At 39.6% G+C, this 17,382-nt stretch overlaps 1 protein-coding gene across 1 annotated transcript; it reads right to left on the reverse strand.

Annotated features, from left to right (window-relative positions):
• Nucleotides 1-2,041: 2,041 nt before the first annotated feature.
• On the reverse strand, nt 2,042-16,792 carry tmem41b (transmembrane protein 41B). Its single transcript, XM_088611810.1, has 7 exons — nt 16,530-16,792; nt 14,226-14,343; nt 13,653-13,781; nt 8,095-8,188; nt 7,217-7,321; nt 6,563-6,701; nt 2,042-5,251 (listed from the first exon to the last, which is right to left on the reverse strand). Exons 1-7 carry the CDS (start codon nt 16,627-16,629, stop codon nt 5,082-5,084), a joined length of 855 nt encoding a protein of 284 aa, XP_088467936.1. The 5' UTR covers nt 16,630-16,792; the 3' UTR covers nt 2,042-5,081.
• Nucleotides 16,793-17,382: the final 590 nt, after the last annotated feature.

Genomic DNA, 17,382 nt, shown 5'->3' on the forward strand with positions numbered 1-17,382 from the left:
AGGTGGGACTGCGCCTGCGCCGAATGCTGAAGAAAAGGATGACGTTATGGTCTTAACCCTTCGGGTGCATGCGGTCATGCACTGGTTTACAATTCACTGGTTCAGTTCAGCTTTCGCCGCATGCATATACGCCAATGTCATTTTCTTTCTCCTACAAATTACTATATGTGCTGCAACTGAGTGATGGTGTCACAGCACTATTACAAAAAAGTACAGCTGACTAATAGCCGGGGACTCCTAAATAAATTGAAACATTTATCTTGAAACCTTTAGGTTATTTTCTAATGGGACTTGTAGAATGCTTTGAAATCTAGCAGAGCACAACTGTAGAATTAGAAGAAATACAATTTTAAACTCTTTTTAAAGTACATTGAAGAACGTGGATCTTTGTGGTGTTGTAGTAAAAATATATTTAGTGGTGTGCACACCTTCCAACCTTAGAAACACAGGTCGCCATTAATGAATAAAAACGTTAGTGATGCTGGCAATATCCATGCACCCCTAACGCAATATCCACACAGCAAAAAGATGTGTAAATCTTTCCATTAACGATGAAGTGTTCTGTTTTGTTGAAATTGGGCAGAGGTGATGTTGCATGCAGAAAATACATGCACTGATGACACTCACATGCTACAAAGACCATGCATTAAAAAATATAAAACATTTAACAGTTGTTTCTTATTCAAAGTTGACAAGAAGAAACACATTACACAAAATAGGGCAAAAAAAAAACTCCCCCCCAGCCCAGCACTGTAGGATAAAGTCCACCGAGGTCACAGTACTGAGGTTTTTATTAATGTAGTCCATTAAATGTGAAATATGCAGTACAGTATGTTCTGTACAAAGCCCAGGGGCCGTGAAATGTGGACAACTAGAAAAAGCAGCTAGTTCTTTAAGCCAAGGGTTCCCAATCCTAATATTTATTCCTGCCAGGCTAAGTTAATTGCAGCTTTAATTGAACTAGTAAGTTGCTTGATTTCAAATGTTTGCAAGTTTTTTGTACTATAAAGATTGATATTTTATATGCCTTTATGAAATGCAACAGTTAAAAGACAACCTTCAACGTATTTAAAAGCCAGTCAAAATGAATACTGTAATTTAGTCAGTTAAGGGTTCACGTGTGTAACAGAGCCGGGTTGGACTGGGAGCCCCTGTTCTTGGCAAAGCAGAAAATGTATGAAATGTTATCCATAAAAATATGTCTCACCGCCTTCCTACTGCCGGTGGAAATGAATTGCCTTGATCCCCCATTCCCACAAAATCCATGATAAATGTACTTCAATAAGCACTCGAGGGAAAAAATAGAAGTAAACAGGCTTTTGGAAGAATTCATTTTATCTTTGGCAAGTTCCCAAGGCCCTGCACTGTAATCCAGGTTTGCAGCCTGCCCTTCATAAATTGCAAAATGCCTTAATTCACACTCACCTTGTTACCATCTTTGAAAGGTGAATACAAATGTAACATTCAGATGAATTCTTCTCAACACCTGTATTTCTGTTTTATGAAAGATCAGAATCTGGCATTCTTCTTTCATTTCTGTCTGAACTACTTGCCATGCAGGCAATGCAAACTTCAACATTTAATACTTCCCTTCAAATGACTTTGTTTTACCAAGTTTGTTTCAGCCTAGTGGGAAAATGGCAAGTGCAGAGCTGCATTGTCGGGCATTGTGCACGAGTCTCCATTCAGAGCCGCTCACGAAGAGCAGAGTGGGGAAGAAGAGACCGGCAGTTTTCCCTCCGATTGAGGAGAGACTGAGAAAACGGCTCAGTGGAACACAGCCTGCACTCAGAGTTAGAAGTGAAAAAACAACTTCAGTCGTGACTCCAGCCCCACATATCCATTCAGTTAATCACACTTTGGCTACTTTCCCCAGATGATTCGTGAAAAAAAAAAACAGTGGGGAGGAGGTTTCTTTTTATATAGAAGAACACAAGGGAACTTGTTCATCCTCTTTAACACAGATGTAGGTGCCCTGTGTCACAATCCCCGGTCTCTTGTAATAAAAGTATTTAAGTATTGACTCAATGAAGACAACAGCTTAAATTCCAAATGTGATTTTTATTAGTTTTTTTTAATAAATATATGAATAATAAAACTTTTTTGTGACGTTGGGGAAAAAGACTTAATGAAAGCATGTATAAATATGGATCATACTGCATTACATATTTCAGGAGCACAATTTAATACTGTAGTTTACCGATGGACCTTTTTACACATGAACAGAACAGTGGACATATTCAATCATCTTGCTCACCACACGCCTGTACAGGAAATGAACTGAATATAAACTGAATATTGCAACCACTATTTAGAGATATATTCACCTGGTGTGTTTTACTATTCCTGACCTGCAATCATTTTTCTAATAGTACAAATATGTGTTATGAAGTATCCCATTTTAATTGATAGAGATCAAGCTCAGAAGGTTTGAAAAATGTTTTTTCAAAATCTATAAGAGTACGTAGAGGACAAAGATACTATGCAGATACTGATACAGTTGGGTGTAAAATGTCAACAAATTGTATAAGTTCTAAGTAACCAGCTAAATGATCCAGACCCTAAGAGTTCCAACAGTTTACGAGTAAATCGGAAAGGTTTCCCTTTTATAGTACAGCTTTGACATTTAAAATGTTGGCAAATATTTTTTACTCCATGAAAAGGCAGTTTCTCTTCTAACATGAACAAGCACCACCTAAACAGCCTCGACTGTTTCTTTCCAACATCTACTACAATTTAATATTGTGTGGTAGTTTTAGACAACACAATAAAGTCTGAATATCATAACTCCTTAGAAGAATCTCCAACTAAATTTTAAAATCATTTTAAATTAAATTTGGATTCCATATATAAGCTATAAACTACATGATACTCCTATCAGGTTAATACCTACAGCAAAAAAAACTGTTTTTTAATAGTCCTGCAACAAACATGTAAAACTGAAGAGTAACTGTGTTTACCAGATAATCTTTCTATTACATTTTACCAAAATTTCTGTCCTTTGATGTAAATCTCTGAAACAAACTCTCCTTTACGTTGACAAAGACCAGAAAATAAACTCTGTAAGAAAAACTTTCAAAAAAGTGGTCTGGGGGACAGCAGTGGAAAATGAAACCAGACCGCATTGCTGGGAAAAAGGCAATTCAGCACAGAGATCTTATCTTGGTATAATTAGAACCTGGCCTGTCAGGTTTGGGGAAGCAACAGTAACACCCCAGGTATGTGCTAATTGAAACCACCTCTTGTGGATTCTTTGTTACTTTCAGGAAGGGGGCAGTTTCAGCAGACAATCTAAAACACTTGTTGAAACCCAGAGAATTCACTTTAGTTCCACATTAACATTTGAATAGACCTCCACCCCGTGAATTTGAATCTGGCAAGAAGCGTGACAGCCAATGTTTTAAAAAAAACCCACAAAGCTCTTTGAAATCATAACACATGGAGCGCACTTAAACACCCGACCATCAATTTGACTAATCTGGTAAATAATACAGTACGTCACGTCATGACCGAGCACAAAATAGCAAGAGATGAAACGTTGACAATGGGGTTTCTAAGAGCAGTGTGCAGGCCCTCTGAATGATACAGGGCTGAGAAGCAGGAAGTGCCAAGAGCTGAAGCACTTGGTTCTGAATTCTCTCAGAGCGGGTTACTGGACACAAATTTCTGCGAACACAGTGACGCCCCAACAGGAAAACAGACCAGCACCCCTGGTCACGAAACGACTTGAGAAATATTGGAGAAGGAGGCCTTGGGAAACACTTCCGTGTGCGAGAAGAACCCGCAGCTCATTTTAAAGTACCAGTTTGTCAAAAAGGACTTTAACAGACACCTGCAAAGGACTCGAAGAAGAAACAGAAGAAAACAATCAGAGATCGAATACTAGGAGAAACAAAGGAGATTAACTCTCTCCTCAATTCCCTCTTTCTTCTCAGTAGCACATTATGTCAGACTGGGGTAACAACATCCAAAACCATTTCCATAATGCCCAGACGAATCCATTTCAAGATATGGCTTGTTCCCAGAGTAAACCCCAGAGCATGGGTTAGCTGTTAGGGTCCTAGACTCATTCAGAGGCTCGCAGGCTCAAGGCTCCAGTCAGTTACTTCCCCTGTGCTGTTCAGGCGGTAACCTGTGATGGAATACAGTCATATCCAGGGAGAGGCCCATATTCGTGCTCTTCTATACTAAATCAGAACATACTCTGCACATGTAAACCACTTTGACCTTCTTGCCACAGCAATAATGATCAGATCTTTTACCAGCTTGCCTGTTGCTATGATAACAGATTTCTGAGGAGGCTTGAGCAGTCTGTCTGTTAATTCTAGTCCACCTTCAAAAACGTAGAGTTACTAGGGTGCTTGGGAAGAGAGAAAGATTTTAATTTTCCAATTATGAGATGTATAATTACATCTTTAGTATAGCAAAGATTTGAATGAAAGTATGGATTTAAGAACAACAGTATGAATAAAAGAAGAATACCGATCTTCCTTTTGTTCTACCAGTGTTTCACACACAGCTGTCGATTAAGCAAACGAGTGCTTGCCACAGACTGATGATGGTAAAACGACTAATTTTAAAGATATTGCTTCCGCTTTACTCAAATTTGTTGTTTTTTTTACAATCAAGTATGGACAAAAAGTCTCTGAAATAAATATTTAAAAATATCCCATTTAAAAAAAATCACATACAAAAGGTCTTCAGAGAGACCAATGCTTTGTGAAAAGACAAGAGGAGGCAGCGGAGGGGTGAGTGTCTGTTTAACCGGCAAAAATAAAAACGTGAGTTTTATTCAAGCCACTAAACTGTCTGACTTTCTTTATTCACCGTGCGCTTGACGGAGGTTTTCTTTTCCTCCCCAGCAGCTTCTAAACGCAGAGTCAATAAAGCAAGACTTTAAAAAAAGAACAGGTCTGGAGTCACCGAGAGAGCAGCCCCGTCCTTTGGGTGAACGCGAGGTTTCAGAACTGCGCGGCTCGTGGCGGCGGTGGAGACGGGTTTGCCTCACTGCCGGCCAGGAAGCTCCAGAGGGACCTGAGAGGTGAGCCGAGAGCTGACGGACAGGGTGATCCAGGGCCGGGCTACTCCAGCTTCTGCTGCAGCTTCTTCTGGAAGCAGACCGGAAGGATGGAGAGGACAGCCAGGACCCCCAGCACAGCCAGGGAGTTCCAGGACACAGCCTCCCCGGCAGTGGTGAGCTTGTACAGAGTCGTCCCGGCGTTTATCGCCACGAACGATGGAGGAGCCACTCCTGGAGCGAAACAGAGGGCAGATAATTAACATTTTATTTCACGCACTGCCTTTCAGAACCATCTCACCAAGCACTGTGTTCCTGGGAGGCTTGTTAAATTGAGTAAATATTTGAATACCCTTCCCTGCAGGATGGCCTGCAGATCTCTCCACAGAGTGCCCTCAAGGCCCAGAGTTTCCTTAAACAGATTGCTTGCTTAATTGAGTGATCAGTTCCAAGTGATCCCAATCATTAGAAATAAGTGGAGAGCAAATACTAGAATAAGACAAAATGTTTAGATAACAACTGAGTCATGATTTAACATGATTTAAAAACCAAACATTAAAGTCAGGGTCTCTGTATAACCTTGGAAGAGAACTGCATAATCTTGGTGCATTGCAACAGAATGCCTGCTGTTTAACGGAGCACAGTCTTATCTCAGAAATACAGAGCAACCCAGAGTCGACAGAATTTCTGGAAATGTGACAGAATAGCCCATTTTTAAATCGATCAAACAGGATGGACTTGAGGTTTGTTTAGTTGTTTATGTGCAACAACTGACAGGTCCAACCCGTGAGTACTTGCTCTTCTGTGGGAAATGTTAATCAAATCAGCTAAGAGAATTTAGTAACAACACGTGTTGCCATAACCTGAATGATTAAATAATCAAGCTAAAACTTATTAAAAGGCATTTGCTGCCACAAAAAGTACGATGGTCACCTTTGTCTTGATAAATATAAATATTTTAAGATTTGATTACTACTTTAATCCAATATGCTGGATTCCCCCAGTGTCCACTAGATGGAGCCATGCATTACTGTAAAAAACTAGCTACAACCTGAGCAAACTGTTTCTAAATATTCATATCTTGCATTGACAAAATGAAACACAAATTAGAAGACTATATATCTGGGAGTTAAACATGTAAAAATAAAGATCTTACTTTTTTTGGTTTTGTTCATAACACTCCCTGTCTTCAGTGTCTAAGAATATAGCCTAACTTTCCAAATGAATCCGAGCATCCGAGAAAAAACACTACAGTACTGATAAAGCTGGAATGTTACAACATTTGTTCTTTTTAATATAAACCCACCCTTATATATTATATATAATTATAATTATATATATATTATAGTTACTGTTTCAATCAACGGGAACAAAAGCTGTGGTTTCTAATTTGATACAGCAGTCCTGGAGGGCTAGTGTTTGTTCTGGTTTTCAATACAACTCAGCACTTAATTCTTCACTAGACCAGTTATAGTACTATAGTAAAAGTTGATTAATTTAAGTCACAATAAAGCTCTGATTAAGCAACATGCACTCAGCTCTTACCAACAAATGTCCCCACAAAAAAGACCCCCAAAGGAACATTGATGACAGGTGAAGTGATGTTAATAAACCAGTTAGGAAGGAAAGGAGTGATTCTCAGGAAGATGATGTAATTAATAAGATGTTCTCTGTGCTTGTCAACCTGCAACAAAGAGAATAAGTACCCGAATAAGCAATTGCAGATGCAAAATTGGCAACTAACAAAGTGTTGTCAGTCACATGTTTTATATTCTTGCAGCATTACGGGTCTAATGCAATTTTTTTTCACCTTAGGCTACTAGTTTAAATTGAAAATCTAAAGTTTTAACATTTCAATACATTTTGACATAATTTACCCTAACACTGGAATTTGGAAGCCGTTTCTGTGTAATAAAAACCTCAGTAAACAGATGCAGGCTGCTCAGTGTGTGCAGTGCTGCTCTGCTGGGCCCATGCATGATCCCATGTCATCTGAAAGCATGATGCTCTCCTTCTGCTCTGACCCCCATTAACCTGCTCTTAGCTGACTCATCCACTGAACTCACAGATTCAGGAGCAGCCAAGATTTCCTGGCACGAAGCTCTAGCCTTTCAGTCTTTATCCAAAGCACATCTGTTTTGTAACATTTCAACTGGGAAAATAACTGGGAAAAAAACCAACAATTCCAGAAAATGTTACCTGCTGGGACCATTTAGTTGCCTTTTCCGTTAAATATTTGTAGACCACCGGTCTGCCCACCAGATACGACAGCATGTAACAGAAAGAGGCTCCGAGGCCTGAGCACTAGGAAGAGAAGAGTCAGGGCCACAGACGCACAGACAAGGTATTAATTACTGTTAATCATGTAAATCACTGAACACAGAAATCAGTTGCAAGAATTTCATGTGCCGACCTGAAATCGCTTCAGAAGCGGGAGTGATTGTAGGAAACGACTCCACTGCACCTCGACGTAAGCTTAATCACTATTTTACGAGCTTCACTGTAATTAATTTAAATGAAAACCAACATCTCCAATACGTGGGTCTAAAGGTTTTGATGGAGGTATTTGTTCTTCAGAGACCCCAAATCAAATAGTACATTAATATTCACTGCATACACTATCCCTTGTATATCTTAATTAACAAGCTTAAAATGCTAGGACACTCAATTTTGCACATTACTTTTTTTTAAATTTAGAATTGCCAGTTACTGATTGGGAGTAGGCAATAACGAATAATAGCTCATCCAGCTCTCAGGCCGGTGCTTTTACCAGCTACGCCACTTGAGAGTTCCCTTAGGTTTAACCCTTCTTTCACCGAGAAATTCTGTGTAAAGATGGTCAGTTCAGAATCGTTATATACTTACCCTTTAATGTATTAAACAAAACAGCTATAAGCATTAGAAGAACACAATTTACATTTGACTCACTCACTGGATTATTTGTATAAACAGTGTTTATTACACTGGCCATTCACAAAACTCAAGAAAGCCGTGCACACAAGTGAACATCTGCAGACATCCATAACTGAGATTTAAAAAGCAGGTGAAGGGGGTTTAATGCCTGCTGTGCCACTTACCAGGCAAACCAGAAACAGAGCCAGTGGGAATGGGTAGAGGTATCCCGACAGAATGCTCAGGAAAATAGATCCTGGAATAGCAAATGTCTGGAGGCTGAGGCAGCAAAGTCAAGGCAACAGTTCAAAAACAGCAGAAATGCATGATTCCTGGACAACTGCTTGCAACAGAAGGAAAGCGTTCGTGCCATGAATGCAGCTCGGCCCACACCAGGACTCGAGTGTGACTTCGTGTCACAGCGCCACCCCTGAGGCGTGAGCTAAAAGGGCAAGTCTCAGGCGGCTCCGTCTGTAACGGGCTCAGCGCCTGCCCGTTGAGAAGCATTCTCACTCTCTCACCACTTACTCCCAGGGCTTGTCTCCACCCCCGCGGCCATCGGTCTCCGTCTCCTGTCTCACCCCGCTTCACACATCATTTCTCAGCTTAGGTCTGGCTCCCTAATCAAACAAACATCACAAGCTCATTACCCCTAAACAGCTCTTAAACAGCTCGAGAGCAATTACCCCATTTTATAACTGTGGCAGGTGACATTTTACCTTGTGAACAAAACTCGCTTTGTAGGTTGTGTATGAAGAAGGTCCTCTCCTACATGTAAAGCACTTCACAAATACAGTACTCAGAACTATTATTAATAAAGGAACAAGTAAAGGTTTATTCCATGCTGAAAAGTGAAGAAAAGAAACAACGTTTCGCCTGTGGAGTCTTCACTTGTTCCTTTGCAGCCTACACATGCTGATGCAGCTCCCTACTTGTATTATTAAATAACTACTAACTACAGATATCATAGTAATTCAGAACCCTCTAAGATTTGTTTGTCAGCTGTGGACTGCATGATTATTTTGGACAACTGTGATTAAAAATGCCATGAGCTATTGTTATATAGACAGTATATTTTTAACAATATATTTTAACGTGCTTCATTGGTCACTTCAACACTTAATAGTGTCAAATTCAGAGGTCAACTATATGACTTCTGTTTTAAATGTCAAAGAAGTTTTAAAAAATTCAGCAATGCACCTGTAGACCTATACAAAATATAGACTCTGTGCTTCGAATGGAAATTCATTAGACTGACTCTAAGCCCTTCTTCAGACACAATGGGCGGGTCGTTAGTATAAAATTAACAAATAAGCTACTGGGAAATGCAATTAGATTAACAGTGAGAAACAACTTCCAGCAACTCCCAGGCTAAGCATCTCAGCCAAGGGTGTAACAATCAGAATTAATGAAAGCGTAATTCACGCGAAGAATAAATTTGGTTGTCTACAACTAATCAACCAGAAAAAAAAGACTAGCCAAGCACTTAAATTACACCTTCAATACGACTACAGGATGTCTGTCACCAAATGAAAATATATTATCACAATTGAAAATACCACAGTTTGGAAGCATATAATTAAAGACTGGGGACAGAAAGAAGAATATTGAAATGGGATATAAAATAAGACTGTAATATAGCCAAAGTACTATACTTAACACCGTTAGCTGAACATGTGAGAATTGTCATCACCAGGTGGCACTATGTAGCTGAAGAAAGGAAGCACGCCTGTTCTGATGGAAAACGCAACAGAATAAAACTATTAGGAAACAATCATGATAAATTTATTTCTTCTTTTAAAAAATCCCTTTCAAAAAATATGTTTTATCTTCAACTTGGTGTGCTAGGTTATTTAAGACTGAGATAAAAAGTGTGATTACTGGAATACACATCTTCTGGGCTTTTAGAAAAAGAAAAGTGGCCTGTTCTCAGCTAAATATTTTATCATATTTTAATAATTCAAATGCAATAACTTAAAACAAACATACCAAAGATCAATTTGACATCATCCTGCAGGAATTGAAATGGTCACCACTAAGAAAATAAAACCTTCTAATAAAATAATTGAGAGGCAAATGCTCTCACAATAATTACCGATTTCCATTTTTTCTAAACATGATGGAACAGGCTGCCTTCAAGAAGTTCATATCTAGTGTAAAAAATCAGATCACATTCAGACAACGTAATTTGGGACTAAACTACATTTACTGTATTTGAATAATGTGGTTCAGTTATTTTCAACAGACTTCTGTTGCTGATGATCAAGGGGTACAGTTGTCATTTATCGACTTATTTTGAACTAACTAGCATTACACAGGAAAGATGAGTGAGTACATCCCCAATACCAACCTTGAGACTGTCACACAAAACAGGCAATCACAGCTACAGTCACAAGTCTGCCCACAATTAATCAACTACAACCAACTGTAGTACACAGTACTCTGCAGAGATATACTGTGTTCTTTTGTGATACAGGTCCCATTTTAGCAGAAATCAGGCCCGGTTTTTTTCATAGCCTGTTTGCTGCAGCCTCTGGTCGTGTCACAGATTGTGAGGTTACAGCACAATCTTTTGACTTCTTTCAATTGAGCTGGTCACTGCAGGCTTTGCCAGCAGGGTCAGTCTCATTCATTCATCCCATTGCCCTCTCATGAGAAAGGGCAGGTCATGGGGAATGGGAAATAAAGACTTCCTCGTAATTCCAATCACAGGCTTCCTCACTTCAATCTTTGACTGAACATTTAACACCCCAAAAAGGGACTACTTTTCTGATCCAGAATTTACAGCTATGGTACACGGCTATGCAGCAGTCATCTCCACAGTGCTTTCCATTACATTCTGTGGAAAAACCACCCCGGATCCAGCTCTTAATTTCAAAGCAGCATGTCATGATGTATTATCAAGAGCAGACGCTATCCAAAATGTGATAAAGGTGTGAAGTGCAGAAACAATGTTCTCCCGACCTCTTAAAGATAATGTGCATGCTTCTCAGAAGTGCTGTCAGTGATTGTGAATCTGCAAATCGTGTTCACAATTTCATTTACCAGTTCCTGGTTCAATATACCTGGATGCACTTTTACGGAGCGATGTTCAATGAATTTATTATCATTTCAAATTATTCTGCTTAATGCAAATGATCTTTGCCAATAATAGATTTCGTTACACATCCATTTTGATGCATTATTGCACTGCACATATAAACCGCTTGCTTCATGGCTTTATCACATTGATTTTTATGATTCATTTAAATTAAGGTTCAAAATGCGCAGTTAAACTGCAATAAACTGAAATCATTTTAAAATGTCTTTTTTAATTCAATTGATCTTAGCCTTAACAAAAACATCTTTCTGCTGTCACGTGTGCACAGAATTACCTATGATTACATTTTTAACAAGGATGTGTTTTTTTTAAGCAGGCCAGATACCAAAACCAAATCTACTAAAGTTACCAACATGTCCCCAAGGCCCTCCTTTTGGAACGGAATTTTTTTCAGCCTCCATCTACAGTTTTGTGGGGAGAGTTCTAGAAACTGCACAAAATCCCTCAGTTACAAAAACTACTGATGAACCTCTGAAGTTAATTTTCGGTTCAGTAGCTCTTTGCAAAGAGATTATCTCACAACGAAAGGGGGTTCCACTAATCTTCTCTTTGCATCATGCAATTGGTTAACTCAGCACCACACTGGCATTCACAAAAGAACAAAAGGCTCTGAGCTTTACCCATCCCCCACAGTGCTCCCCCCAGCCTTTCTTAAATCACATCTCCTGCTGAGCTGCTCTTCTCACTAATGGCCCCAAGGCTAGCATCTCCCCACTTCACGAAGTCACAGCCTCTTGTCTTGTTGTCCACTGCTAACATCAGCCAATCTTCCAGCTACTTCTTCGTCAGTCACAGTACTCAACTCAAATCAAATCCTGTCTTCCCTCTTCTTCATAAGTCTTCATAAATCCTAAAATCTCCACTTCCTTTGTAAATCCTAGTCAGAAAATGTTCGGTTTAGTTATAGCTTTCATTGTGCATCCTGCAGTAAATGGACTTCTATTAGAGGAGAACACTGGTGAAAACAAACACAGCTAAGTGACTGTTTCCTGTACAAGGTTATCAGATTAATGCAAAGATAATGCAATATGGGCAGAATGAGATGTGTGCATGTGTACATGTCTTGTTGCATGGCTAGAAATATTGTTTGTTTTTAACGTATATTTACTTTATGTTGAGTTGTGTTTTTTTTTTAAAGTTTTTATAATGATGCCAAAGACAAATTTCCACCCTTTTGGATGGACAACAATGTTATATAAAGATAAAGAAGCTAAAATTTGAAGAAAAAAATATTTGCTCAAAGATGTGACAATCATCTTTTTTATTAAGAGGAAGAAATCTCCCCTTAAGTAGAGAATTAAGATAAAAAAACAATATGTTTAAATGTCATGTCATTTGCCAAACCGCTCTATACCACACGGTGTCGCAGGAAGCCGGAGCCTACCCAGAAAGCAACGAGCACAAGGCAGGGTACACCCTGGACAGGGCGCCAGTCCATCACAGGGCCAGTGCAAGCCACTCATACATGGGGACAATTTGGAGGTCACTGTAAAGGCCGAGGGGGGAAATTTGGCCCTGACAGTGGGGTAACACCCTACTCTCCCTACCGAGAAACACCCGGGGATCTTTAATGACCACAGAGAGTCAGGACCTCGGTTTAACGTCTCATCTGAAAGACACTGCCCACTACAGTATAGTGTCCCCGCCAGTATACCAGGGCACTAGGACACACACAGACCGCAGGGTGGGCGCCCCCCACTGGTCCCACTAACACCACTTCCAGCAGCAACCATAGCTTCTCAGGAGGTCACACATCTGGGTACTGACCAGGATCAACCCTGCTTCAGTGGGCAGCTGCAGGGTGATATGGCTGCTGGCCCTACCTTAACATATTATTATTATTATTATTATTATCATCTGTCTGGCATTTTATTCAAAACAACTTCCTCTGGTGCTCATTTACTCCAGAGTGCAACCCACTAATACACACAACCATCTCCATTTGCTGGGTGTCTGAGATTAAGTCATAGTGCCGTGACTTTATACATTCAGAAATGAAGCTAATTCAGCAGAGATTCCATAATCACACAATTTAAAAAGTCTCACTTTCTATTCAGAAACAATCTCGTACTGAAACAACAAGTACAAATGCTGCAACCTCTAAGTCACACTCTGTACTGCGTTTCTATTGTGTCCACTAGTGTCCTTATTACAGTGGGAGTCAAGGCCACACTGCACTCCTACACACAGGCAGCCAGGCTGAGAACAACTTGTTTCTTCGAGTAGAGCCTCAGATGGTATCTCACTGCCTTCCTGTTAGTTGTGGAACAGTGGCACTGCATATCTTAGTAACCACCCTGTAAATGTTTAGCCAGATAAACTAGATGATTGATCTAACAGACTTTAAAACAGCTTTTTAACTCAGGCAGGTAAAGTCCATCTCTGAGCCTAGTGACTCATTGGGTCTGAGTTTTTCCTGGGTTCTGCTGCTTTAAACAGGCCGAGAATACATGACCCCCTAAGGAATGGGATGCTGGTCCATCACAAAGTTCCCCTCAGCAATTTACCTGGATAAATTGGAGCAACTAGGAGAAAGCAGGTTGGTCAAGGGTTTAAGAAACGGGGACTGAGCTGAAGCTCAAAGACCTAACCACTTGTCTAAGGGGCCTCTTACTTTATTGTTAACTTTCTGACAAAGGATACAAGACATAAGTGGCGAAATATGCTACCAGCACTTGAGTGTAGTAGGTGTCTTTGTATTTTGACAGCACTGTTCCTAGTGCTTTAGCGTCATCCATGTCTTTGGGGATTTTCATCTTCTCCCGCTCGTCACTGTTGAGGAAAGAGAAAAGAAATCTGCCTCTGCAGGTCACAATAACCATGTAAAAAGGATTTTCAAATGAGCACAAAACATTGGTATTGTTTGCCTTGCTCCTAAACCTTTTCGGTGCATAAACAGGATAACACACAGGTGTCAGAGCCAAAATAATCCAACAGGACATCAACACACGTTAAATTACAGCCTCATGAGAAAAGGCAACTTGCTGAAAAGTGATTCTGTAACAATCCACCAGAATTTTAATGATGTATGTTGCTGCATATACTCTTAATTAGATTTTTTTTAATACTGCTTTTTGATATCTGTTCTCCAAAGATCTGTCCCATGCTCACAGTGAATTTATTTAATTTTAATAGTGTAAAAAAAGACATTCAACACATGGAACTTTAGACTATGCACAAAGTCATCCATTAAAAAGAGGAAGGAAAGAATCTTACTCGCTCAGTTCCGGGAAATTCTGGTACACCATGTACATGACTGAGGCAGCACACAGGAAGATGGACACTAAGATAAGGAGGGACATGCGGGCTGACCCCCCTTTAGAAGACAATTGTCCTGGAGAGAAAGAGACCTTATTAGAAGTAGTTCAGGTGGGTAGCTGCGTCAGCATGCGTAGGCTGCAAAGGAACAAGTAATAGGTTTATTCCATGCTGAAAAAAAGAAGAAAGAGAACACAACGTTTCGGCCGTGGAGCCCTCTTCAGCCTTCTTCCACACCTGAAGAATTTGTTCCAAATCTCATCTTAAAAGCATTATGCTTTCTTCAACTTCAGAAGTACAACACTCACGGGAATATTACAATGAATTCATAAAATACCCACAACAACAACATCCTGTCCCTTCACTTTTTCTTATCACTGTGCGATTTTCCCAGCATAGGAGAACATCCTTAGCCAAACGGATACGCTACATTGTACGAAAAATCATCTTGTGACTTTGCAGTGATTAAAAGCTTGTTGCATACAAAGTGATGTGTTGACTGTTGGGAAGTACTAACAATTTATCCAGATCTTGGCAAACATATGCAGAGACCCAAAAACAGGACTGTCCAGTTTTAAGGGGTGGCCTGACAGGTTGCTTCCAAATAGCAACAACAACTACATTTTCTGACAAAACTGGGCATCAGAGACATGATTATAGCAACCAAGCTCACCCACAATGGAATGGCCATGACTCAACATCACTGTACTTTGCGAATGCAGTCACTTCGAAAGCAATTATAGTAATACAGATGCTGAAAAAGGATGATGTTCTCAGACGAGCCCAATTGTTTACACATGCTGAAATCATCCTGGACAGCCACAACTTCCAGAATAATTTTAATGTAACGTTTGTTTTGGGGCGGCGCTCCGAAAGTATTTCAGCAGGCTTATACTTTGTGTTTTCTAGAGTTATTTAAAATAAAACAATATAAATGGTAAACATGTATTACAAGAATAAACACAGTGCCCTTCAGATAAAAACTGTAAAGAACCTTGAACCAAATAATTGCATGTGTGCTTCTGCACAGCGCGCTGTATAGAAACGCAACAGCTTACTGAGCTTTGCATCACCTGCTCTCACCTTTGGGAGTCATTAACATGTTGTCACCAGAGGACACCAACAGCTCACTCCAGCATTAATGGTACAGTAAATGAGTGAAGTTATTTAAAAGCACAATTTGGGACCACTGTAGAACAACTGGGCTTCTGACTGTTTGTGTCTGCCCCAGCCGGCAGGTTCCACAAGTAATATGTCCTTTATAGATTTAACAAAAAACAGACATTCAAAAATAGTTTCCCTCTATACTATCACAAGACAAAATACCCTTTATCGTCAGCTGCAGCTTCGATTACACTTCTGTTATATCACATGTTTAGGATGACTGCAGACCAATGGAATCAAAGCTGTGTTGCTTCATTTCCTATTACCACATTCATTAATTACGTTATTACATAATTTCCTTTTCGTGCTGATAATGATACATTTATTTACTGCATGTGAGTCCGACGTTTAGACCTAACTCTCATCAGTTTTCTCAGCATATAACTATAAAGATTTATATTCGAACGTTTCTTTAAATCATAACAGCGTGCGTTTCCCAACAGAGCCTTTGCCCCCTACCAGATATCTAACTCAACTACAGTAACTACCGTCATCTAAACCAACAGTTCCTTCACGACATAACCATTAAACAATATCATCGGTTACTGGGAGATGAAAGCTCACCTGCTTGACGTGAAAAACGAGTGACTTTTTTCGGTCTTGGTGTACATTTTGCCAGAAGTGAATAAATACAGAGCAGTAAGCATTTTTCTATTCAACGCTATACTAGAACAAATATCTGTTACTACAAAAAACTCGTTTTAGGACTATATGATGTAATCTCGCAACCTCTCGATTTACACTGAAAACGTCTGGTTAAGCGCCCAAATAAATAAATACAAAATCCCACGTTTCCCTTGGGTTCTACAGTGTAAACCATGAAGTTGAAAAAACAACATAGGATAAAAACTTAAGGATTCGGATGATTTATTAAGGTTATTTTATATCATGTTCATGTTATATCATGTTCAGCATGACAGCATTTTATATCATGTAAAAGACATGCAGCATATGGAAATTGATTAGGATTTGATAAATGTTAATCGCCTTATGTTCGAAATGTGAATATCGTAACACTATACAGAAATGACTTTGAAAACGCGCATTTTCAAATGCTAACCGAATTACACTGTGAACTGTCCCTCTCTATTTCACTACCTTTAATGGTTTCTCCCTGTTTTTCTTTTCTTTCTTCATCCAATAATGATTCTGGCGAATTGCCGTCCATCTCTGGCTTGTCTCTTCGCTTCTTGGCCATTTTCGGCTAAGGAAAAAGCACACTAGGACTTAGGAAGCTTTGAATTTTCTTCTCTAAATCAGGTTTCCAGCGAGGCGTGTTAAAAAAAAAACCCAATTTCTCTCTATGAAGTTCAGCCCGGCTCCTGACCGGTGACAGATCAGTGACCTTTTACCTTTCGTACTGTCATCAGCAATCTTTCAGATCGAGGCAAGAGAGTCCCCCCCGGAAATCTCCCCGCCGAATTCACACAGCGCCCCCTGCAGGTGCCAGCCGGCCCGTCTCCATCCCCTCGTCCAATTCCATTCGCTTTTCCCGGTGAGGTTCGCGGTCGGTCGTTAATCATTAAGGAAAACACTGAGATAATCAATAACTTAGTATTAATGTGAATGTATCTACCATTCATACTATTTTTATACGATTGATCATGAAAACATGTATTAATAGTCGCATTACTGGTAATATTAAGGAAAACATAAAATATGATATATTGTACGCATGGCTTGTCTTGCGAAGCGTAAGCAATCTCAGATCTTACAATAACTTCTGAACACTACGATAAGTTATAGTTTTTCAAGAACACGAAATCGTGGTGTCTGTGTCGTGATATTTAGGTGCAGTACCTTAATAAGACGTTTTGTATTCATCCATAATAGGATTTGTCTTGCGATGATTTACAGTTGTTTTTTATACATTTAATATGGACTTAAAAGTTTCTTGACATCTCAATGTTGGTGACATTTGTTAAAAGTGTAACCGACCAGAGTGTTATGT

Source organism: Lepisosteus platostomus, chromosome 18, assembly GCF_059453375.1.
Source record: "Lepisosteus platostomus isolate fLepPlt1 chromosome 18, fLepPlt1.hap1, whole genome shotgun sequence".
In the NCBI taxonomy this organism is placed as follows: Eukaryota; Metazoa; Chordata; class Actinopteri; order Semionotiformes; family Lepisosteidae; genus Lepisosteus; species Lepisosteus platostomus.

Bases quoted from the DNA above. Each gene is read 5' to 3' on its own strand.
- tmem41b (XM_088611810.1), bottom strand. From the start codon at position 16,629: ATGGCCAAGAAGCGAAGAGACAAGCCAGAGATGGACGGCAATTCGCCA. The intron at 14,344-16,529 runs GTAGTGAAATAG...CTTTCTCTCCAG, and splicing joins ACAGGGAGAAACCATTAAAG to GACAATTGTCTTCTAAAGGG. The intron at 8,189-13,652 runs GTATCCTTTGTC...TTGCTGCCTCAG, and splicing joins TATTTCGCCACTTATGTCTT to CCTCCAGACATTTGCTATTC.